General features: G+C 40.2%; 2 protein-coding genes across 5 annotated transcripts in view; one reads left to right on the forward strand and one right to left on the reverse strand.

Moving 5' to 3' along the window:
• The window catches only part of LOC134539111 (probable phosphorylase b kinase regulatory subunit beta), a 53,543-nt gene extending 49,186 nt beyond the window's left edge, over window positions 1-4,357 (reverse strand). For 3 of the 4 annotated variants that reach the window (XM_063380847.1, XM_063380848.1, XM_063380849.1), the window contains exons 1-3: window positions 4,229-4,332; window positions 2,017-2,087; window positions 1,328-1,434 (exon numbers count right to left, since the gene is read on the reverse strand). In XM_063380847.1, coding sequence (XP_063236917.1) covers window positions 1,328-1,434; window positions 2,017-2,048 — 139 coding nt within the window. In that variant the 5' untranslated portion in view covers window positions 2,049-2,087; window positions 4,229-4,332. Of the gene's footprint in view, window positions 1-1,327; window positions 1,435-2,016; window positions 2,088-4,228 lie in introns of all 4 variants that reach the window. The other variant, XM_063380846.1, reaches the window with a different exon arrangement.
• A 488-nt stretch (window positions 4,358-4,845) lies between these two features.
• LOC134539114 (thioester-containing protein 1 allele S1-like) overlaps window positions 4,846-26,488 on the forward strand; it is a 131,661-nt gene continuing 110,018 nt past the window's right edge. Inside the window, exon 1 of the mRNA XM_063380853.1 lies at window positions 4,846-5,175. Within this exon, the coding sequence (XP_063236923.1) occupies window positions 5,063-5,175 (113 nt within the window). The 5' untranslated portion in view covers window positions 4,846-5,062. The remainder of the gene's footprint in view (window positions 5,176-26,488) is intronic.

Genomic DNA, 26,488 nt, shown 5'->3' on the forward strand with positions numbered 1-26,488 from the left:
TAGGTAGTACATTCTTTAATTTTGTAATAACAAAATTCTTCATTTTAAAAGATTCATGGCAATTTACATGTATTGAAATTAAAAAAAAAAAAAAAGCTGCTATAGAAGTGTCAAACTCAAGCCTAATACATTCAAAGTATTTGCATAGAGCAATTCTGGAAAACCACAAGAAACCATAATCAGGACGGTTGGTTCAAGATCCAAACCCGGATCCTCGAGATTGCCAGTTCAGTGTCATACCACGGAACAACCTCACTCCATTCTACCCTACAGAGCCTAGCCTTTACAGAATGACAATAATCCATGTTTACAATGACCTAAAAACATGGAATGGAAATTTTCTATTGTAACTGTCTTGAAAAACATTACTTGATGTAAGCTTTTGGACATACGCCATTGCTAAGCACTTTTTCTGTAGAAGGAAACTAAAAAATACCCAAAAGACAAAAAAAAACACAATTTAATTTTTTTTGGCATATGTCCAAAAGCTTACATCAAGTCATGCACTCCGATTGCACAAATCTTTCAAAGATAATTTGAATGACATTGTAATTCATTAAAAAATTTATTTAGACATAGGCCATTGCTTAGTGTCAATATGTCATATTTAATGCCTGGAGAACAGTCAAACAAAGATGAATACACAAACGCACAGGAAAAAAAGAGGCCTAAATCAGCCGATGTAAAAATTCTGTCTGCTCATGCCTGATGACGGGAACAGATCTCATTTCCCGGAACGGTGCACCATTTATTTCTTAGGAAGCTTACTATCGTCATCTTTGTTTTCATCAGGGCGTTGCCAGAATAAAGGTTTACTTTCACTGATGGTTTACTTCGTATGCCACCGTGTTGTCCAAGCTTGTTATCTGTTTGTATTTAACTGTTCTTGTCGCAACTGTCTCATCGTTGTCTGCCCGTTGTGCTTGTCTGTGCTGTGATGTTGTTCTTACTAATTTCTTTCATGGAAATTTCTGTCTGTCTAAGCATCTAAAATTTGACATTGGCTAATTTTGGCTTACTTTTTTTTTGTGTGTTTTTGTACTCATCTTTGTGCATTCTCTATGCCATACAGTGTAAACCAGCATATGCGTTTGTCCAAAATAATGTTCCAAATCAGTCTTCCCCAATCAGTGGCGGATCCAGGATTTTGGTTTGGGAGGGGCTTGACCCAGCTGAGGCTAGGCTTTATCAAGGCAAACACTAAAACAATAGTGGACCCAGATGCTTTTGGAGGGGGCTTGAGCCCCTTAGTCACCCCTCTGGATCTGCTACTGTCCCCAATGCAAGAACCGTTCACAGAACGTATTGTAAGTAATTCATACGGTACCTAGGCCATAATTCAAGTCGAGCTGATGGACAGTGTCCTCGTAGTTGGAAATCTTGAGATTGATGTCCACGTCCAAGTCTACTATGCTCCCTTGTCGAACATTACACCTGAAATTTAACAACAAGATTCAAGTCATTTAAAAACAAATGTAGGTAACAAAATGTGGATTAATTTAAATGCTAAAATACTCTGGCTGCATTTCTAACGTATCGTCGGCTTAGAATGAAAACCTTGTATCTCAGTAATAACAAAATTCACAGCAGAAGGAAAAAAAAGAAGAAAAAAAACTGATTTCAAACTTTTTTTTTTTACAATTCAATACATTATGAATAAATATTATATTTATATAATAATTATTTATTTGCTTACTGTTTGCCATCACAAGATATGCAACAAAAAATAAAACCACAAAATGAAGCAATTTACTTTTTCCTAAAACCACGTTATAAACGCTAATAAAGGACGACAAAAACACGATTTACACAGCTACATAACACCAAACGAGAAAACAAGAAAATTCTAGTTTCGTCCTATTCACCTGCAACCACAGCTTTGCTAAAACAATGCAATAATTCAAACCCTTTTGTGGACGAAACGGAAACCAGGAACAGAACAGAACAAAACAAAACAAAACAAAATAATGATCTTAAATAGTCTCATCTTGTAAAACAATTCAAAGAACTTCTCACCTTGGAGGAGGTTTACTTCTTGGGGATGCCATTATTGGCTCGTGAGATTCCAAACTTAGTTCATATTAAACCTGGAAATACAACACATGAATGATGAAAAAAAAAAAAAAATATATATATAGGTACCTATATCAAGAGTTTACAAAATAAAACTAAGAGCAATAATAAAAAAAGGTAGTTAATAATCCCTTGATTCTGATGGCATGATCCCGTATACTTGATCCAGTGGTACACGATGGTTGTTGTTTTAATTTAGTACATACGTCAAAAGATCCTGGACATAACAAAAATGTAATACCACAATACAAACAGATTATGTCAGGTCATGTGGAAAATTTTTCTTTCGTAGGTATACATTTTGCGATCATGATTCATTTTTATGTCACAAGATTTTGTAATGCCCCGGATCTTTAGAACAGCAAACGTCATGTACCACTGGATCAATGAATACAGGATCATGCCATCAGGTGTAAACTTGGATACCCATAAGTGTTCTTAAAATGTTACTGGGGGTAAACATAAATCCTTGGTTGGTTTTTCATACCCATGAGTAGGGACCGGGAAAAAATTTGCAGGTTCAATGACCTGTAGGATGAACTCCATAGAAGTTCCGGTCAAATGTCACCCACTCATTGGCTGCTGTCTTGTGAGACGTCCCAACGTAGCAGCCCGTGATTTGATACAGCTTTGTTTGAGTGTTTCTCATTGGCCCAGAGTCATCCAGTTGAGTTTTGCGCCAATAGCAGAGGCAGCACTGAGGTATAAGTATTTGTATTTTAGCCTATCGCGAATTTTTCCGGTTTCTACCCATGAGCAATGAATATTATAATTGAATAAACTAGAGCTTAACATCTTGTCGATATCAGGGTCATTACAGACAATGAGGGGTGATGAGATGAAGATGGAGCACTAGGAGAATGAAAGAGTGGGGAAAACTAGTTGGAGTACCACGAGAAAACCCACTACTTCAGTGCAACGACCGCCACGTTTCTCACTTGCTTCTAGTACGATGACGCTGTGCTTCCAGTAAAATGTAATGTTATGTGACTAATGTTTGTTACTTCACAAATCCTACTAGGTACTTTTAACTGAATTAGGTGGTGTCTGGCAACAGCTTTTAAATGCAGAAAATTATATATGTATATGTATATATATATAAGGGCTTAAAAACTATGTGTTCACACAGAAGAATTTAAATCAAACTAGAAAATAAAACAATTTTTTTCCTCCTGTACAAATACATAATCGAGAAAACAGCAATCATCCCACTGGTAAAATTAGCAAGCTGTTTTTGCACCTTCTTGCCCTCTTTTCACCAAGACATTGCTCTATGTCCCCTAATATGTATAATTAACAAATCACATTTCTCCATTGTTGAGAAAGGCAAAAGTAATTATTTCATAATGTCTAGGTTTGTAATTTTTTTCTTCATGTTTTCACAACATACCACACACAAAGTGAACTTGTGCTAAATTGCAAAGCAAATATGACCTTCGTCAAGGTCAAAGCACAAAGTAAACTGCACTCAATAACACTCTCCTACTAAGTCCCAAGTATGTATTTAATAGCTGAGACTCAGTTGCTTTTTTTTCTCTCTCTACGCTGCAATGAGAAATCATGCCACCACATTTTTTTCAGACTGCTTCTATTAGGTAGTGTTCACAGCAGACTTCAATAATTCAAGGATAGTTTATGAGATATGTCTCCTGCGAGTCAAGCATAGTTAATTGAAAAATACTGATTTAAAGAACTAGCAAGTATTGTGCATATGAATTTGAAGTTTTTTTTTTTTTTTTTGAGAATTTTGACCTGATGTAAGAATATTTGTCAAGTATCTGAATTTCCACGAGTATTATAGTTCCCTTCTTCTTTTGTACTCCCTGCCCCTAAATACCCCATTTTTTGAGTCAGTATAAGGCATTTGAAATTGCCTCAAAACAGAAATTAGCTGTTGACATGGAAAATATTCACCGATATTGATCCATATTGATTATAGGCCTGGTATGTTGTCTTTGTTACTTCAAATATAAAATGTGTAGTGCATTCCGTGTTTGTGTTATTAACTGCAAGGTAGTAAAACATAATAATAATAATATTTATTATTATTATTATTATTATTATTATTCTGTGGCAAATATATGTAAATTAACTCATCATAGGTATTAAATAATATTTATAATTAAAAAATGAAATCAGCATTAAAGTTTCTCACCTAGATAAATAAACAACATCGTCTTCTCTCACCCAGTGAAATATTTCGTATATTTCATCACAGAGAGCAGGTTCCAATCAGCTGTGTTCGGGTTCGAAACATTCTATTTTTGTTGGCTGCACCGGTCCCCGGTCGGGAAGTTTACAACCTTCAGGCTGGGTAACTGTGACGGATAGTCAACAAAAATTTCTTACGTCAATGCCGTAATGAATATTAGCGTGATTACGAATGTTGCAAATTGTCTTACACGAAAGAGAAAAAATTATTTTCATATAGTGATGTAATTTTTTCTCTACAAGATTTAAAAAATCTCAAATCACGAAATAAAATAAAAAAAAACAGTAGACGGTGCTGAATTCAGTTGTCTGCTACGCCCGGCGGGCGTCGTGGGGGAAGCCTACAACTCACATAGTTGTGGTTCCCCGCAAGAATTTGCGAAGATTTCCGAAGTTTTGCGTTTTGGTATTAACGCCACTTCAGCCGCTAAATCAAAAGTTTCCAATGAAAACAAGCATGTTGTGACTGACCTAACCTAACCTAACCCTTCGATTTTTTTAATTTCAATTTTTGAGAGAAATCCGAAGTTGCACGAACGTGGTAGGGAACCGAAACTATGTGAGTTGTAGGCTTCCCGGCGTCGTGGCGTACGAAATTGCAGGCGCCAGCGCGCACTCGGCCAACTGCTGTTCTACTGTTCTACAGTTCGCGGGACCGGGTAGACCTTCCGTAAATCGGCACCACAGCGGAAATGTGAAATTTAATTAACATGCGCAGCTCCGGTGGTTAATCTAATAAGAAGCATAGTTTTTTTTAAAAATTACCTTGTTTTAAAAAATGCAGCAGTTTTGTCATTTTTGTATTCTATTTCTAAATTCCGTCGTAATCAGCGTACTTACGTACGGTGTTCTTGCGGACAGCGATGTGCAGGGAAATTACAATAATTCGCCGTAAGTAGCAAGTATATTATCTTTTTTTATTAATTGCATGACATTAAAAATTCCAATTACTCACATCTTCATTCAGTAAACTACTGACAAAATCTTGCTGTATTATGAGTAATATAGCCTGCGAGCTATTTCGTGGCTGCGCGATGCTATTTTTTTTATATGCCTCAACTTCGCATGTGCTATGCGTAAAAATTATTATTTTTTAATGAAATTCTTTAAACAAGGGGAGAAAAAAATAACTGATAAACATACGTGTGTGGTTTCGTTCATTATCAATAGAATTGCACGGTCCAAGTTGATCATATTGGGATGGTGATAATAGCTAAACATTAAAAATATAAAACGTGTTGTAATTAGGTAATGAGATTCATCAATTATTATTTTTTTACTTTTATGTCAAATAAATTACCTCAAATATGTCACTTCTCAAATGCATTACAAAATGTCTACGTACCCTTAGGTGCTGTTAGTCAAAATTGTGTGTAAACAAATTAATGCGTGCGGTTGACAGCGGTCGTTAACAAATTTAATTTGAGAACTGTCAAATTTCAGACAAGTCACGTTGACACAAACTAATAAAAATTAAATTATCTATCGAAGTGTTGCAAAAGAAAATACACATTAAACACATACAAATTTTGGTTTGTTGTGGTCAATCTCATGACCTTCCGAATATATCGTTTCAAGTGGAAAAACAGGTTCGATAAGGTTAGCACAATTAATAAAACGTAGTTTTATTTATTACCTACTATTTACACTATTGATTAACTTACTACAGTTAAAATGCATGTCAACAAAATTAATCACTCTTTCATTCCGTCCACAGTCTAATCTCTCCACTGGAACTCGACTCGAAAGTGGCTCCCTCTACTGCTAGTCTTACCCAGCACCTCTGTCCCAACAGACTGCCTCGCACTGATCACTCGTCCGCCGCGCATACAACACAGTCCTCGATGCGCCAGTCTCCACACACGAAGCCCGTCTCTCGTCGCCCGCTATCGCTCGCCAAGGGGTCACTCGCCCACTTCCACTTCACTCCACTGCCTCGGGAGGCTGGCACCGCTCTTTATTTTTTCCCTCCCCCCAGACCTCTTCTGGAATGGTCTCGCACCCCTTCGAAGTGTCGCGTCATCAGGGTCGACTTGACATCCGAAGCTCCCAGAACAGCGGCGTCCTAGTTACGCCAATCCGCGCAGGATGGTTCTGGAAGCCCGCAGAATTTTCTCTGCGCCAAGGCTACCTTCTGTCTCCTCGTGTCGGTTACCGATGGAAGCTTTACCGGGGAGTCCTGGTCCATCGACATCCTCAGATGTTGAAAACAAGTATCTGGTGAGTTGGAAAAGCGCTCTTGTAGGCAACGGCGGGAAGTTTGGAAACCTGGGGGGGGGGATGTCAGCACTACCTGGCTCTCAGGCCGTCGGGTCCCAAAAACCTCGGCCCATTGTGAATGACGTAATGGTAATGGCTGATCTGGGCACGACGTGTCCGGGCCGATACAACGCTGTAAGGCTCCGGGCCGCTGGGGCCTGTGTGGTGCCCAAGGGGCTGGCCCTACGGGACAGTTGGCCAGGCATCTCCAGTGGTCTGTACAACGGCCATTACGGAGCCAGATCACGGGATAACAGACTGTGCAAGCCCGCAAGCGAGTGGAAAATCCAGGCAGTAGTGCGGGACGACCATTGTTGATGCTGGGATTCCCCGCTGAAGTTCCTTCTACCTGCCCAAGTCATACGGTGATGACTCGCACTGGCAGTTCATGGCTCGGACCACTCAGAGCATGTCCCGAGGAGTCCCCACTCTGACGACGGGCGGATGCAGTGATCAGCGATACAGCTCTGGTTCTAACTAGTCTGGACAGCTAGTAGTTCGGTTCGGTCAGATGGCATGCTCTCTGGGTTGTATTAGAGGTCCCGGAGATGTGTCAGACCTGTTTAAGAGCTGTACGATACTCTTAAACTGGGGGGTTCCTCCTAATCAAATAAAGGGTCAGCCGAATCAGATTAAGAGGGTGGCAATGATGCTGGGATGGGTGGCCTTAGCCTTTCGTTGTAGCTTCTCCCCCAAAACACCTCCAGGTCACGATGAAATGGCGTATCCATTCCCCTCCGGCACTGGGGAGCTGGTGTCGGTGGTGTTCCAGCCCGGAAGAGAGTAAATATCACCAAACTCGGCACGTTAAACAACTATGTGGCGTGTGTGCCTATTGATTGTAGTAATTTCGTATGCCAGTTGCCTTAAGACTCTGTGCATAACCTGGTAGCGGACCTACTTCCCTCGAAATAGAGAATTTTATAGGAGTTTTGAGGAACTTTTTGTTATACTTGAGGAATTGTGATAAATTTTGAGTCTAAGATGGCCGCCGTGAAGTCACAATCCAATATGGATGTTAGCACCAAACACCACACCCCTACTCCTGCGCCAGTAGTCCCTTTTAAATTGTTACGATTTATATTGTGCGGGATAAACCAATTAAGTTTTATTACAATTTTATTAATTACTAATATTACTAATACATAATTGTTATTAAAAAATGTCCGATCACAAATCACTGGCACTTAAAAATGTTTATTCGCAAGTCACTTTGCTGGGCCATTTACTTCTGCGTGTCCGTAATACAAAATGTCCATAAATAATGCCCCAGTTTCAATGGTACATTATAACAGTTTATTTAGATAATTTACATAAAACAACCGATACAGATTCTTGAAAGCACTTAAGGGACTTGCATTACACCTTTATCTTCATTTCTATGCCGTATATGGGTCAAGCATGCCGTCTGCTGACGCCTCATAACTCCATGCTAGCAATGGCCAGCCAAGATGATTGAATTTATCTTCTCACACGGAAGTGAGTCGTGTTCACCTTTCCTGATTTTTTTTTTATCCTTTAAGGTCATCTTGCAGAAGTGTCTCAAACCTGTTCGCGCGGTTTTCCTGTTGGCAGCGTAGTGTTTCTGAAATGATACGTCTTCAGTACGATTGCTTTCCACGAGCGGAAAAACACGAACGTGTGTTTGTGTGTGTGTGTGCAGGATATATAAAGGTAACTCGTGTCGAACCAGTTGAACATCTGAAGCAATCAAACTGTAGGACGCGGTAAGGTCGATCTACGAGTAGGTCAAATAATACACCTTCAGGATTGTTTTTCTTCTATTTTTTTTTTTTTTTTATGTTGAGGAAGGCTACCTACTTCTGTGACAAGTAAGACGAAAGGCTCTATTGGTAGATGGAGCCACGATCACTCCCTCGTGTTCACTTCGCTACAGGCTAGCAACTGCCTCGTATGTAGGGAAGAAAAAAAAATCAGCGGATTCAATACTCTTGGATAGAGACAGGAAAAATTCGCGAATTCATTTCGCGATACAGGCTAGAATCAAAATACGTTTGCCTTTTTACCGAATCAGTGATTGGGCCACAGTTTATCTGAATGACACTCGGCCAATGATTAACTTTCAAAAAAAGAAGTATCGAATCATTAGTGTCCCAGTTAACAGGTGACACGAGTCAGTAGCCAATGAGTAGACGTAATTTTCCCGCGTGCATAGAGGATCATGGAGTAAGATCCTACAGGTCGTTGAAATCGCGAATTTTTCCGGTCTCTACTCTTGGATAGTCAGGCAAATGTCACAGCTAAGGACAAGTATTTCTCGCTATATATATATCTGTATCTGTAAAACAGTACCGTGACTGACTACCGACAAATAACGCACAGCCTAAACCGGTGGAGCTAGAGATTTGAAATTTGGAGGAAATATTTCTTGAGCATCCTAAGGGTGCACTAAGTAGGGATTTTTCCTAAAATTTCATTCCTAAAGAGGTGAAAAAGGGTGGTAAAGTTTGTATGAAGAAACTTTTTGACGTGACAACATCTAATAAATCGATGAACGTCGGCTGCACGCACGAAAAAGTGTCCCGTTACGCTCATTGTACGCTTGCGCCGCATCTATCTCTCTTCCACTCGATTGGAACAAACATCGATTTGACTTTTTCGAGGCACATTAAACTTGAAACACCCCCCCCATTCGTTTCCTACTTTTCCTATCATCGTCCTATCCTTAACAGAATAACACAGATTGGAAGAAGTTAAATAGCAAACATGTATACAAGTTATAGTTAAAATAATCTCTTCGTTAAAGTAATAAACATATTTGAATTAATGAGTGCAAATAAAAGTAAATTTATCAATTAATTTGTAGATTTCATTTTACTCCTTCTTTGTATCCATACAAAATAGTGATAATTCAATAAAAATGATTCAATTTTATTCATAAAAGTATGCAATCATTTCATCAATGTTTTGTTATGACGTCACGTTAAACTATCGTCCGTAAACCGACTTTACAGACAACCATTTTTTTTTAAAAGTTACAATGATACATTTTTGTAAATATATTATTCAAAAGAAATAAAATAATTCGGGATACGATCTCATCAGAGTGATAAGTTCTCATCACATGGATACGATCGATCGCAGGATACGAGAGGATACGGCTGGTAGGATAGGTTCGGTGGGATACGACTGGTAGTATATGATAGGATACTTCGAGAATCAGTCTTAGTTATAAATCTAATTACTAGAAATAAAACAATACTTTTTTTTGAAATCCAAAGAATTTAATTATTTTCATTTCAATTACACATGCAGGTAAAACAGGTCATTATTAATTGTGTGTGGCCTGCATTTTTTAGTTCACGGAGTATGGTGGCTACTTTGTTGAGGTGGGTGAATAGTCTCCTCCACTAAGCAAAGCAAGTAGAAGTCTTAACATGTTACCTAATATGTTAGGTTCTTCCCATGTCATGCAATCAATCTCTTCTGATGCGTCATCTTTGCATGCTTATTATAATCATTTTAAGATCTCTGAAGTCTTCCGTTTTAACACTTGCCTCAAAGCAAGCGCGGCATCAGAAGGGGGGCGGTGGGAGCGATAGCCCCTCCCGATACCAATTTTATTGATTAGTGTATATTTATGTTTACTTAAATATTTAATTCAGTATGTTAAAACTTTTATCTCATCAAAAGTTGCATGGAGCTACTAAGGTTCTGTATTTGAAACCTGTAATTTGTAAATAATATTCCAAGGCCAATATCTGACCACTTTCATTTTTTGCAACTACGACCTTTCTTTGTGCGATAGCCCCTCCCGAAAAGTCATCCTGAAGCCGCCATTGCCTCAAAGTCACTTATCTTCCCAGTAGCCATCATAAGCTTGATAAGAATAAATAGTTGTCGCATAGTTTCCATCGTTTTGGCCTCAGTGCATCATCATTGGTAGCTTCAAATGCTTCTGATTTGTTCTCATTTTCCGTAAATATGTTGTTGCTGCCACTGTTTCCAGTAATGTGATTTAATCATTCAGCTTCAGTAACAGAAAATTCCTTCAGGGAATTCTGTAGGAAGATCAGATCCTTCATGACTCATCTTAAGAAACTTTAAATCGTTTTATTTCTGCAGTACTGTATCTTGGTGTCGTTTATTTGATGCTGAAATCTCCTGATATTTCAATGCAGGTAAAGTAGATGTCCAAGTGTGATGATTTTTTTTGCCAGTTCCACATACATTCTGCCCAAACACAGACTTTTTCTCAATAGACAAAAAAATGTACCTTCGCAGGTTTTAAAGTGTGTGCGTGTTTTTTTTTTTTTTTTTTTTTTAAATTTATCAGTTCGTCCAAACTGAAAAACCGCATTTGTCGCAACCTACAATTTTCCGCAAAGGGCTCTTTGCGCAAATGCCTTTCTCATGACGTCGAGCATTTTTGGTTTTAGTGATTGAAACGCCACCGTACTGTCATATACATGCTGTCGATCACACTACTGCTTTTGGATATGTCATCAAAATCGTCTCCCTTATTTCAAACAGAAAACGATCCAACCAGGGTCGAATACTTTCACTTTCGAAATAGCTTCTGCGACTAATACCAGACACATATTGAGATGTTTAATTGGAAACAGATACTTAAATACGAATTTGAGTAATCCATCAGCGAGGGTTAGTTTTCCATTTTGAAAGACTCGTGGCTAAGTAGCTCTGCTTTTTCTACAACAGATGTCGCCACATGTTCCGTGGAGGTAAATATTATTTATTTTTCATGTAGAATGCGGGATGCTCACTCACGATCGCAAGAGAAGGAAGGCTTCGCTATACCTCAAGGGGAAGGGAAACATCTTCCATGATAGCGTTTCTCAGTTGTGTTAAGACAAACTAATCGCCCGTGTAATTTTTTTTTGTATTAATTCCACCAGAAATTCACTAATTAAACTTAAATCCCAATAAAATTGCATTTCTCATATAAAAATACAGGCAGAAATTGTTTTCTCAGAAATAACTAGAAGCGCTCTGAGAATACCCGCAGAAGTATCTCTAGGAATAACCAGGAGCACACGGAGAAAACCAACGCACGTTTTGCTAAATCAAGATCAGTGAATCACAAAAATTTTATTTAAAAAAATAAATAAAAAATATTGTCAACTTGTAAACTTCTCCTTTGTTCAGAAAGGATAGATTTATAGCAGGAGCCAGAAATGTTTTGTTTCTGTGACAAGCTTTTTCCTTGTGATATTGATGTATTTAGTTATAATTAATCAAGTTAATTAACTATATACTGCCTGGTGTCAACCACGGACATAAATTGTTCGAATCGATCATTATTTTATCAGGTGATTTTTTGTTGAGTTTTAGCATTTTTCCCGAATTTCTCGGTTAATAATTACGAATTTACAAGATGACTACCATTATGTCATCAACGGCTAGTAGACTGAATTTAAGCAGCTTCTATGATTTGTCTCTATAACTGATTTAATAAGTGATATTTACATTAAAGTGTCTTTTTTTTTTTTGGATTGAGCAAGGATTGAACAGAGGCCAGTAATCGATTGAATTAATTTTTATTTAGATAAGCGATTTTTTGATGAGTTTTGGAATCTTCCCTGAATTTCTAGGGTAATAATTACATTTTTTTTTTAAACAGAGGCGAAGATGGTCGATAAAATGGCGGGTGCCCTGGCAATAAATAATATTGCATTTTAACAGGCAAAAAATTAAACTAATTCAGCGGCAGCACACTCTAGCAGACGAAAAACAAATATGACGGATATGTCGATGGGGAATTTAAGCCCTTTTTAGGAATTGTTTTAAGGCAAATCTAGTTTGTTGCATTTCGAATTTCAAATTTTTGAATTTTTGTGTAGTAAAACAGGAAATGTTTTCATCAAAAACAGGAATTTTTCCCCTCTAATTAAGAAATATTTAGGGAATTTAAATTTTTCATTTTGACGTCGATGAACACCGGCTGCACGCACGAAAAAGTGTCCCGTTACGCATATTGTCCCGTTACGCTCATTGTACGCTTGCGCCGCATCTATCTCTCTTTCACTCGACTGTTCATAAAGTGAAGTGAAAAGTTAATGTGGTTTTCATTGCTTATTACAACAATTTCGGCAATAAAGGTTAATTATTCTTGCATTTTAAAAATCTGATTACTAGTGTAATTTCAAGTATTTATTCTTTTATTATTAAAATAAAAATGATTAAATTTTATTCATAAAGTATGCAATCATTTCATCAATGTTTTGTTATGACGTTGTCACGTTAAACTATCGTCCGTAAACCGACTTTACAGACAACTAATTTTTTTGAAGAATATTATGACACCAAGATGGCCGCCGTGACATCACAATCCAAGATGGCGGCCGGCTCTTCGCTTTGAAACCTGGAACCTGTGCCAGGATGCCCATTTGTATTCTACTACCGTACAGACATGTACATAGGCACACCTCTGGCCGACAAATGTTTGTCCACATCACTTGTTTCGCCTGTTTCTTACCAGTTACCGACCGATACAGTCTGGTGTGTTCTGGCTTTTGTGGACCGCCCGAAGACAGGCAGTGCGAGGGTTGTTTCTTGTGACCACCGATGGTTAGAGACCGGGAAAATTCGCGGATTCATTTCGCGATATAGGCTAGAATCCAAAATACGTTTGCCCTTTTTACCGCATCGGTGATTGGGCCAGCACAGTTTATCTGAATGACACTCGGCCAATGATAAAACTTTCAACAAAAGAAGTATCGAATCACCAAGTGTCCCAATCAACAGGTGTCACGAGTCAGTAGCCAAAATGAGCAGACGTGTAATTTTCCCGAGTGCATAGATGATCATGGAGTGTATATCCTACAGGTCGTTGAAATCGCGGAATTTTTCCGGTCTCTACTGATGATGCGACCTGGCAGCGCCGTCTGCCGTCGGCGGATCAGGGGATGCCGGTCACTGGAGGGTGACCTCGAACCACAACAGCGGTGTCTGCGGACACAATGGGCCGGCTCGGCGGGGTCGCTGTCACCTTTGAATATATATATACTGTATAGAAGTCGCGAGTGGATAGGATTTACTCTACGTTTTTCAGAAGCGTATGATGAGCAGCTTGGGAACTTCACCGCTGCAGTGCGCTGCCGTAACGCCCTGTATCGTCTTAGTTGTTATTTACACGTTAGAGCGCAGCACTGTCGCCCGCTGTCATTCACCCGCATCCCCCAACCTATCATTCACTGCAGCTCAAGTTCGTTCAACGGGAGGGGGAAGGGGTGTTTGAAGAGTTCGACACTTGTCCGCCAGGGACCACCACAAGTCGATGCCCTAGAGATGGTGGCGATTGCGGCGGTGAATTAACCAACTACCTCAAAACCGTATTAGAAATTTTAACCTGGGCTGGCGACTTCTATACAGTAGGTATATATACTCAAAGCTGTCACGGAGTCATCGACGGAGAAAGGGCACCCCCGGAGCGCGGCGGGAAGCACTCTCGCGTGGCGAACGAGAAGCCTAAGATGTACATCAAGTTCTGCCCCTGCCCGAACACGCCCGAATATTCACCTTCAGGCCAACCTCGGGATTTGTTTTATTTTTTGCGGCAGGAAAAATGAATTCAAATATTAAAAGTGGTCGGTTAGGTTAGCTACATTAAAACACTATGGACGGTTAGTTAGGTTAGTATAGCTACATTAAAATAAACAGAGAAATATAAATATATACATAAATGAACCCGTGGTTGGCCGAAGGTGAATATTCGGGCGTGTTCGGGCAGGGACAGAACTTGATGTACATCTTAGGCTTCCCGTGGCGAACAGCGGGCTGTAGCTTGCGGAGAAAGACGGGGCGAAGCCAGAAGCTGTCCGGATCCTCGCGATCCAGCGGTTCGACCCTTTTTTTTTACTGACCCGTCTGCTGTAGATGTCGCTGGAGCTCACGCGAAGGGAATATCTGCAAAGCAGCACATTTTTTTAAATTTTTTTTACCCTCCTTAACTCTGCACGATAGCTTTTCCTGCCCCCCACCCAACCTTCTCCCCCTCCCCCTTAATCCATCAGCGACCTCGCTTGATAAATGCATGATAATTGATCCCCGCATTACCTTGAGTCTATGCAAGGTTTTTACCTGGGTCGCGGTATAGCTAGCTTCGGCTAGGGTGACCAATGGGGAATCAGCCGTGACATCAGTCGCTGCCATGACTGGCTAACTACCCCATCAGCGACCTTTCCCGCATGGCTGGATCCCTCAGTGACTGGCCTGAGACACGCCTAAAATGGAACCTTTCCCGCGCCATTTCAGATTAACTAAAGGCGCAGCGTTGCCAGATCGTTGAGTTGGGATACATCCCATTTAACGAGATTTTCACGAGGCAAAAATCAAGCATACGATGGAGAAAAATGACAATTTGGTTTCAGACAAAAAATTGGACACTTAAAATTTACCTTTTTTTATGTGTTACAAAGGCATGTGAGTTATTATCACAAACCACCTGTCGAACAAGACAACACTCCTACAACAATAGACAAGCAATCGACACACGACATATCATATAGGTTGGTGTACGTCCATTTCGTATGCCCATCGACAGGGGCGAATGTTTTTTTAGTTATTTCAATAAAAAAAATTGGTTGTCTGTAAAGTCGGTTTACGGACGATAGTTTAACGTGACAACGTCATAACAAAACATTGATGAAATGATTGCATTCTTTTATGAGTAAAATTGAATCATTTTTATTGAATTATCACTATTTTGTATGGATACAAAGAAGGAGTGAAATGAAATCTACAATTTAATTGATAAATTTACTTTTATTTGCACTCATTAATTGAAATATGTTTATTACTTTAACGAAGAGATTATTTTAACTATAACTTTTATACATGTTTGCTATTTAACTTCTTCCAATCTGTGTTATTCTGTGAAGGATAGGACGATGATAGGAAAAGTAAGAAACGAATGGGAGTGTTTCAAGTTTAAATGTGCCTCGAAAAAGTAAAATCGACGGTTGTTCCAATCGGGTGGAAGAGGGATAGATGCGGCGCAAGCGTACAATGAGAGTAACGGGACACAGCGTAACGGGACAATGTGCGTTACGGGACACTTTTTTCATGCGTGCAGCAAGGCGTTCATCGATTTATTAGACGTTGTCACGTTAAAAAATTCTACCCTTCTGCATGATGTGGGGATCACCGAATTGAACCGCGACAAGGCAACCTCGCGTCAGCCAGCCAGTTTTCTTCCCCGTGGCTGGCGGCCGACTGCGAGAGAAGCCATCTCCTTATTTGGCCGGGTAGTCGCCAGTGTTGGCGGGGCGGGAGCGACTCTCGCTGGTGCTTCTAGCGCGGCGTCGCGTCGCCTCTAAGAGCGAGACTTTCAACGGGCTCTCCCGTCTTCTCGGCCGCGCAGCAGTGGCGGACCCAGAGGTTCACCTCGGAGGGGGGCACTCTAGGATTTCAGAATAGCCAGAGAAAAAAAAAATGTCTTAAAATTACTAAATATGTATTTAATCTACTCACAACACACATAACATCTAACCACCAGATTTTATGATCCTACTAGAAATTCATTAATCATATTAAAAAATTTTTTTATTGGTTTCGGAAACAAATCATTTTTGTCGGAAATATTAATGTAGCAGACAACTGGTATTTTGGGAGGGAGGGGGGGCACTTGCCCCTGGTTCCCCTCCCCCCCGCCCCTTGGATCCGCCACTACTTGCCGTGCATAAGGGCGACTATGATATTCGAGCGGTGACCGTGACATTAAATGGCGGAGAAGTAAAGATAAATATGTAAATGCAAGTCCCTTTGAGTGCTTTCGAGAATCTCCACCGCTTAAAAAAAAATATATATATATATATATATATATCCCGATAACACGTTTTTTTTCCCAGCCATTCTCACTCTTCTAAGAAAAAAAAATGAAAAAAATGCAGCTTAAAAAAACGACTTACGGAAAAAAAAATGAACTACTCATCATCCCTCTGTGTATTCTTGAAGGCTTTTTTTTTTTTTTTCCCCCGTCTTCGAGTCGCGTGGTTTCGCCCGGGTAGGCGGAGCTCTGAAGAGCTGTTCAACTCAACCGCGCGTCGCTCAATCAATCCCCAGCTCCGAATCCGGCCGAGACACGAGAAAGTCGCGGTTAACGTCTGCGGGACACGGGGCTTGCGGGTCGAACCCACATCATGGTGTCCTTTAAGGTGTGGGGGGGGGGGGGGGACTAGCCGTTGCGTGGCAAGGCCCGTCTCTCACACGAGCATTTTTAAGGTCACAAGTCAACAACCTGAGCGGGTTTCTCTCTCTCTCTCTCTCTCTCTCTCTCTCTCTCTCTTCCTTCTCTTGACGGCGCCACGCAGATGTGCAGAGCGCAGCGTTTAGGCCGACGAACTCAAGGCTTTATCCGAACACGACTTAAAAGGATGCGTCCATCACACACACGCACATCCCCACATCCTTCGGGAAGCCTTCATCTCACAGACGAGGGAGCCAAACCCCATAAGTTCCCCGAAGTTCACGCTCGCTTTTTTATGATTTTTTGATTTCACGGTATCTTTAATGTAGCTATCCTAACCAAATCAACCGTCCACAATGTTTTAAAAGTATTTATAATGTAGCTAACCTAACCTAATTGACCATTAGTAGAGAACGGAAAAATTCGCGATTTGAATGACCTGTAGATTATATACTCCATGATCCTCCATGCACGCGGGAAAAATTACGTCTGCTCATTGGCTACTGACTCGTGTCACCTGTTAATTGGGACACTGGTGATACGATACTTCTTTTGTTGAAAGTTTATCATTGGCCGAGTGTCATTCAGATAAACTGTGGCCCAATCACTGATGCGGTAAAAAGGCAAACGTATTTTGATTCTAGCCTATCACGAAATGAATCCGCGAATTTTTCTGGTCTCTAACCATTAGTTATCATGAGTTACAATGAACAAAAAAAAAAAAAAACCCGGCAGATGCACGATCGGGAGTTTGGCTCTCTCGTCTGTGAAAAGGCTTCCTTACATCCTTCAGCGAGTGCAGCCACAGATTAAAGGACACATTCATTAATGTTTGGATGTCGTACGGATGCTTTTACTGCTGGCATCACCTGTTGGCGGTTGCTCGCACTAATGTGCACGTAGCTATTTTTTTGAGTCGTGATATCTGGGAGGAACGTAACAAACGACCAATTAAAAAAAAACACATTTACTTAGCGTGGCTGTTATAAATGTTAGCGATCAAAATAACGATATTGTTATGAATCTCAAAATATTTGCAATACTTATAATGAGCATTAAATTCCTCTGTAAGTTTAAAGTTTGTCTATAGGTAATTTTTCTTAACGTTTTTATTTGTCTCTATTTGAGCTATCACTTACGCTTTTAATGTTTTGAATACATTTAATGCCAAAAATCTAGTGTCATATTATATTCAAACAAAATAAAACACGATTCCGAAGCTAATGGATGTATGGACGAATCAGTTATTGAATATTGGCTATATTTCCCATGGATTAAAAAAAATTATTATGCATTGAATTCTGCACCAATTTTCGTAAGAAATATTCAGTACTAGTAATATTTCATATAATATGCAAAAAAAGAGCAGTTTGCAATGAAATTAAACTATACATTCTCCTGCAAATTGTTCAAAATTTTCAATTAACGTATGAGTTATGTTATAATATTCAAGATAATCCTTACCAATTAATTTTGTGACCTTTATAGGGTATTAAAGTGTATTTTGTTGACATACAATCACACGTTTATAGTAATTATTTTGATTAATATATTATACACATTGGACTTCAGAGAGAAATAAATTACGCCCAGAAAGTCACAAAACTTATCATTTTGCATCTGAATTTTAAAAAATACCCGGACCCCTTTATGATATGGGGCTAGATATCCCCCCCCCTCACTGATAGGGCCCGGACTCCCAAAACTGTGCATATGCCCCTGCAGTACAATCCGGGCCTACACAAAAAATTAATCCTGGAACCACCCCTCCTGGTAAGAATCCGAACCTAGTAATGCGAACATTAATTTTTGTAGTGATAAGTTTGCCTCACTTAAAAGTACAAATTTACAATTATAAAGAGTAATTTTACTTGATAATTTCAAATCCATTTACAAAAAAAATTGAAGTACGTAGTACCAGTAGTACCAGTAGTACAGTAGTACCAGTAGTATCAGTGGTTGGCGTATCCTTCAGCCACTGTTTTCCTGTCAAAAAGGCTTGTGAACTACTTCGTTATGTTGTCAGTCTTCATAGTAAACGAACGTAATATGTTGCTGTGCAAGTGACAGATAAGTAGAGACCTGCAAAATTCGCGGTTTCGATGGCCTTCAGGATAGACTGCACGTACCCCTGTACACTCGGGCAAATAACACAAGTTCATTGGCTACCGACTTGTAAGTCGTCTCAGCTGGTTTTGTCTGTGATTCGATCCTTCTTTGGTTGAGGGTTTATAACTGGTTGAGATTCGTCCGGATGAACAGTAAGCCAATAGCAAAATTTTCTAAGAGGTATATATGTTTGAATTGTAGCCTATCACCGAATGAATCCGCGAATTTTGCAGGTCTCTACAGATAAGAAATGACTACTACCGGCAAAAGTTTGACACAAGTTACATGACCCTGAATTTAATATCAATTTGTATTTATTTTCAGTATTGAGAATGCTCTTTTTTTTGCGAAAGGTTTATTTAAACACGTGTCAGGATGTAATCTTATTCAATGCTGGATACCGAGGTAGAATTTGTTTGGTGGGAAGAGGGGAGGCGGAAATAAAGATAGAGAACATAATTATATCGTATACACAGGCAGAATGTTGGATAGTTAAACCGTAGCAATAAAACTCCTTTCATCGTAAAAATACAATAAACGGAGTAACCATATAGACGAATTCCATCATAATACAAATAAATCGCAAGGAAACTATCATAATAATAGTTGCTTGGTTTGAGGCAAAAAAACCCATACTCATAATTTTTTTTCCCCCTTTGTTCCACGTGAAGGGATAGCGATCCAGTGATACGGTGCGTCGTAATCGAGTGATAGTATTCTAGTTTCTTTTAATAATTACTATTTCGTAATAAATAAATTTTACTTTCAAAGTTATTTACTCATATTAAAAATTTGTCAACACTGCTACGTTTTTCGAAAAAAAAACATTATACAAAAAAATAATTATCGTTAGAGGCATGGATTTTTCGCGCCACCTTGTTTCTTCCTTACGATTGGCGGCCGTCTGCTAGAGAAGCCACTGCCCTATTTGGCCAGGTCATTAGGGACGTGTATTCCTCCGCACTGAATGGCTGTGATTGGCTTGCTGGTAAGTAGACATGTGTCTGAGAGAAACTCGACCAATCACGAAACTCAGACGATGATACAGTGATTTAACACACGTCTATGGTCTCTAGATATGAAATTTTCGCCAAGAATGCTTGTCCTTACTTATTATAATGGCCCCGTACTTTTCGCGGAAAGATTTCCCGACCAGCTGTGCGTTGAAACTTCGTAGCATTATCTGTGTTTGTGTTTAGTTTTTGGCTGGAGTTATTTCAAGTACGTGTCTACTGCCAGCGCACCAATCACAACCATCCAGCGCGGAAGCAAACGAGTCTTAAATGGCCCGACCAAATAAGGCAAGGACTTGTCTTGCATACGGCCGCCAATTACGAGGAATCAATCGTACCACGTTGCAGTAAAATTAGCGATCAGGTTATTTCGCAAAAAATACCAGTGTTGATTCACTGATAGATTCGATCGCATACAGTGCTTGGTTTGATCCTCGATCAAAACGGAAAATGTAATTGAATTAAAATTACTGGTTAGAGAAATATCGATGTGAAACAAGTAGGTAGGTATTAAGAGACCACACAAAACTCGTTTCGCCAAAAGCGTCTCGATGGAATTTATCGCTGAGATGTCGAGTATCCTACAGTGTTAAAAATGTTCTGCTTAAATTTACGAATAACGCTGGTTACAAATTATTCAGAGATCTTCATAAATTTACAAGGTATCAAGCTCACTTACGTTCTACATGATTCGACAAGAACAATCCTGGTGTATTGTCAAAACACTTCAATAACTTCTTACTCCTGCAAAAAAAAAACTATTTCTTCTACCTGTGTGTTTACTTTAAAAACAGAACTCGTATGTCGAAATACGACGTAGTTTTTAGAAGGATCGAGTTATTTGAACTCTTTGTTTATTTGAGAGGGGATTCTTCTTTGAAAAGTCTGTAAATTCACTGCAATTTCTAAGAGTGAAGGTGTGTTTAGAGTCACGGGTTCGATAACAAGCACTGGTATGACTCATTTCACGAGCGCAGATTCTGTTTTTTTTTCTCATGTGGTTCGGAGCCCACTTGTAAAAAAAAACAGACACACATATGCGTTAGAAGTAAATAGATACCTCGACATTTCGCGGATTCATTTCGTGTCAGACTAAAATTCAGTCCTATGTATACTGTTAAACACCGAACTCACATGCTTTCCCCATTGGTAGGGGCAGGAAATTTTCGCGAAAAAATCTGAACGCCTACTAGACTGCAACAAGGTATACCCACACCAGCGGTTTCTTCCTTGTGATTGGCGGGCCGTCTGTAGAGAGAAGTCGTTGCCTTGTTTGCACGAGCCACTAAGGACGAGTTTGCTTCCACACTGAATTAGTGTGATTGGTTGTTGTAACAATCGACATGCACCTCCAAGTAACTCACCCAATCACGAAACACAGACGATGCTACAGTGTTTTAACTTCCAGCTACTCTCAGGATCTTTTCGCGAAATTTTCATGGCCCTATCCATTGGCTAACTTCTCGCTATAGAACCTTCCCTCATTTGGAGTGGGTTTTCGTGATTCGGACACTACTGCTAGCTGGTAGCTGAATGGTCAACAGTCATAGAGGGGTGTGGCGAGTCAGTAAAGTGTGAAACTATATATAAAAGAAATTGGTTGTCTGTAATGTCGGTTTACGGACCATAGTTTAACGTGACAACGTCATAACAAAACATTTATGAAATGATTACATACTTTTATGAATAAAATTGAATCATTTTTATTGAATTATCACTATTTTGTATGAATACAAAGAAGGAGAGAAATGAAATCTACAATTTAATTGATAAATTTACTTTTATTTGCACTCCTTAATTCAAATATGTTTATTACTTTAACGAAGAGATTATTTTAACTATAACTTTTATACATGTTTGCTATTTAACTTCTTCCAATCTGTGTTAATCTGTTAAGGATAGGACGATGATAGGAAAATTAGGAAACGGATGGGAGTGTTTCAAGTTTAATGTGCCTCGAAAAAGTCAAATCGATGGTTGTTCCAATCGAGTTGAAGAGAGAAAGATGCGGCGCAAGCGTATAATAAGCGTAACGGGACACAGCGTAACGGGACAATGTGTGCAACGGGACACTTTTTCGTGCGTGCAGCCGGCGTTCATCGATTTATTATACGTTGTTACGTCAAAAATGCTATAAGATGTAAATGTTTGCAGTCCAACTGGTGACCAAAATGATCCGTGAAATTACGGGTTCTCTAGAAGTAAAAAAAAAAAAACTTCGCGGATATGGGTATAAGAATGTGCACAATATTTGCTATCGAGCGCCCCACTCCTGAGATCCCCACCCCTCTCCGCCATATCATGCACCACTTTTCGTTACGCTCTGATGACGTCGACGCCTTGACTCAACCCTGCCACCGGCTGGAAAGAAATTTCACTTTAAAAAAAAAAAATCAACTTAAGGCCCTTGTGAATTTCCACCGCAAGAACGTGAATCCCGTGTGCCGTTTCGATCGATTCGTTCGCTCTCGATCTGAACAACGGCGTGGTGGTGAGCGCTGAAGATGAAGAAGGGGAAATTGAACAGGAGAAGGAAAAAAAAAGAGGGTTTGTGTCCCCCCCCCCCCCGCCTCAACGCGGTGAATCTTACACCCCGTGTCTTCTTTGCGTGATCGGTCAGACCCCCGGGGATTGCCCGGTGAATAAAACAGTTCATTCGCGTCGGTCCGGATCAGAGCAACGATTGTTCCGAGAATCCATCTTGCATACTCTTGAAGAACACACAACATCTGCTTCACGTCAATGACTGGACTGTAGTGCCATTAGTTTGGTTTAAAAAAATCTGTTTATTCAAGAAAAGTATAAAGATATGTTACATCTTGGTAACCATTGGGTATACAAGCAATATACAATACACAGAGCACCAAACCGAAGTTACTTTCTCTGTGATTGCAAATAGTGTTTTTGAATCGAACAGGTGCACGCCACCATATGTTCGTTACCGGGAATTAAGAAACTCGGGGTGAAAAATTAGTATTAAAAATTCCACCACAGACGAGTTTGAAATTAGATACATGATGAAACATTTGACACTTGCGTACAATAAATTGACAACACAAGAGGACAGTCTGATACTATTCAACACACTGAGTGAGTAATGACAACAGATAACAAGGACACAATTTTTAAAGACATGGGTAAAAATTGCAGTGATTCTCGCTGAGCGAGGTTGGTTTCACTGACTTGCGATGCACTTTCACTTGGGGAAAAAAATAATAGGGTTGCTATTGGAATGGGGACAGTAAGGAGGTATATCAAGGAAGAGAAATGTGGGTATTTCGGGAGTATCATGTAAGTGGGTTACTTGGAAAGGGAGCTGAGCTCTTTACATTCCCTTGAAGATCCTGAGCCAATCATAGACAAGGAAAGGAAGTGACTACCCAATCGCGCGTGACCAACCAAAGGACGAGACCTTGTTATCGACCAATAAGTAGAGACCTGACAAATTCGCGGATTCATTTCGTGATAGGCTAGAATCAAAATACGTTTGCCTTTTTACCGCATCAGTGATTGGGCCACAGTGTATCTGAATGACACTCGGCCAATGAAAAACCTTTAACAAAAGAAGTATCGAATCACTAGCGTCCCAGTTAACAGGTGTCACGAGTCAGTAGCCAATGAGCAGATGTAATTTTCCCGCGTGCATAGAGGATCACGGAGTCTATCCTACAGGCAATTGATATCGCGAATTTTTCCGGTCTCTACCAATGAGCATTCCGTATAAGTAGGGCCGTGCACTAGCTCAGAATTATATAAAACAAATATATCATTATAGGCACGGACTTTTCGCGTCACCTTGTTCTTTCTTGCGATTGGCGGCCGTCTGTTAGAGAAGCCATTGATTGCCCTATTTGGCCAGGTCATTCGGGATGTGTTTTTCTCCGCACTGAATGGCTGTGATTGGCTTGCTGAACAATTAGATCTGTGTCTTGAGAGAAACTCGACCAGTCACGACGATACAATGATTTAACACGCAGCTATAGTCTCCAGATATTTTCGCCAAGAATGCCTGCCCCTACTTATTATAATTGACCCTGTACTTTTGGCAGAAATATTTACAGACAAGCTGTGCGTAAAAACTTTGAAGCATTGTCTGTGTTCGTGTTTAGTTGTTTGGCTGAAGTTTTTTTCCCAAGTACATGTGTACTGCCAGCGCACCAATCACAGCCATCGAGTGCGGAAGCGAAAACAGTGCGTAAAAGCAACTAACTATATGTACTTATCACTATCGGAATTATTTTTAAAAATACTGAGTTAGATTTTGTGTTAGAGTTATGTTTTGAGTGTAAGTAGAGACCGGAAAAATTCGCGATTTCAATGACCTGTAGGATAGACTCCATGATCCTCTATGCACGCGGGAAAATTACATCTGCTCATTGGCTACTGACTCGCGACACATGTTAACTGGGACGCTCGTGATTCGATACTTCTTTTGTTAAAGGTTTTTCATTGGCCGAGTGTCATTCAGATAAACTGTGGCCCAACAATCACTGATGCGGTAAAAAGGCAAACGTATTTTGATTCTAGCCTGTATCGCGAAATGAATCCGCGAATTTTTTTTCCGGTCTCTAATAAGTATAAGTGTATTTGCAACTTGAGAACACGCGGAATTTTGCTCGTTACCAAAGTTAGATGCTTACACATCAGCTGGCGAGTACCGAAAGACTCAACTCACAAACCTTCAGGGTTTTTTCTTTGTTTGTTTTGTTGTCGCTCTGCGCCACAGCACGTACTTGACGTCCCGGATCCACGCTACTTCGAGTCTCCGCGCTCGAAGGTCTCTCTCTCTCTCCTCTCAAGAAGATTGCCGGCTCTAGCCGCTGACAACAACATCCGCCCCGGCTCCGAAGTCTGCGCGCGAAGAATCGACCGGAAGCATAATTACGACGCTTCGCACTCCGTTGCACCGGGCTTCTGGTTGCGTGGGTCCTGCCAAGGTTGATTGGTGGGGGGGGGGGGGGAGGGGAAGCTACTTTCGCGCCGCGAGTTAACAGAGACCGGTCGCTCGGCGAGACAATGCCCCAGAGAACCGCGTTGTCAACCGTTAGCGACAGCGGTCCTTGCAGAGATCCATAGCCGTTTCACGTATAAACGGTTTACAAGCACTTTGGAACGCAAGAAACCTCGTCTCTTCTCTCTCTCTAATAAAAAAAAAAGGGGTTGTCTGTAAAGTCGGTGTACGGACGATAATTTTACGTGATAACGTCATAAGAAAACATTGATGAATAATTGCATACTTTTTAATTTTCAAATATTATTTACAGTTTTTTTGCAAATTTAATTTAAATAATTTGTTTAAATATGATCACGAACAATTAGTTTAAAAAGCCCGCCTTAACCTGTTTGATATTACAGAAGATTTTCTCTCACGGTGGTTGGCCGGTTCTTGCACGCTCGGCTCAGGGGGAACGTGACAATGAGTCATGCTTTTTCGTGCGTGCAGCCGATGTTCATCGATTTCTAAGACGTTATCGCGTCAAAAAAGTAGGTAAAAAATTAAATTATTATTTTTCGTTTAAAAAACCATCTCACTATTAAGGAGAGAATAATAATTAGAGTCCCGGAAATTTCGCGGATTCCTCTGGCTTCAGGATAGAATTCAAAGTTATAGGTGTGCTCGACCCATTTTTACTTTCACATTGGTTGATTTCTTAGCGAGAACATTTTTATGCTTGTTATATGGCACTACCTGATTCGATTACTTCTCTCCTAGCTGGACATCGTTGGCTCACGGTCGTAGAGGGGCGTGTCCAGATAACTGCGGTCCAATCATGAACACAGTGCGACAGTGTGGAAGTTTGCATTCTAGCTTGCGACTAAATGAATCCGCGAAATTTCCGTGGCTCTAATAATAATCGGTGGCGATGTGAATGCAAAATCTGATATTTGGAGTTCTCCCATGACTGACAACAAAGGATTAGTAGTATCGCAATTCATTGTGGCATACGATTTATGGATTGCAAATGAACGAGGTACTCTTGCCACATACACGTCCCCCGCCAGAGAAAGTGAGTCGTATATCGACATCACTGTATCAGATTCAAAAATGAAAGATCTCGCCAGAGACTGGAATGTTTTGGAGGACATAACAAGTGACCATAGACTGATCATTTACAGTATAACTCAAAAGAAAGACCAGGTTTCCAGATTACCAGTAAGCACACGATTCGGCTGCAAAAATGTAAATTGGAAAAAAATTTCGACAACTGTCTGAAGTCAAAGTTGATTTTATACAAAAGTGATAAGACAGAGGTCGTTCATCGTGATGCAAGTTTCCACAGAAGAGTTTAGTTCGGCGCAATTAATCCACACAAAACAACTGGACACTATGTGGACACGTATTTTAAGAATATAAGAAGATCCTCATCGCAATATCATTTTTTTTTTCGTGTCGTGTGGTGCGGGCCCCCATTTGGGGTGCGGGCCCATAGGCTTCAGCCTAGATAGCCTGCGCGTAAATACGGCCCTGGGCACGCGACCACTGCGTAGCGCCGCATCGGAGTGCAGGAGGGAACGCGACTAGCGCAGGTGATCGTCGTTGGAAAGAGGGGGAGGGGCGCTGAGGGACGGACAGGGGAAGGACGTGTGGGAGGGAGGGAATTGGCTAGGCACTGACCTCTGGTAATACTGCAGCCAGACTTTCGGGGGCCCCCGG

The sequence above is a fragment of the Bacillus rossius genome, chromosome 14 (genome assembly GCF_032445375.1).
Source record: "Bacillus rossius redtenbacheri isolate Brsri chromosome 14, Brsri_v3, whole genome shotgun sequence".
Classification (NCBI taxonomy): Eukaryota; Metazoa; Arthropoda; class Insecta; order Phasmatodea; family Bacillidae; genus Bacillus; species Bacillus rossius.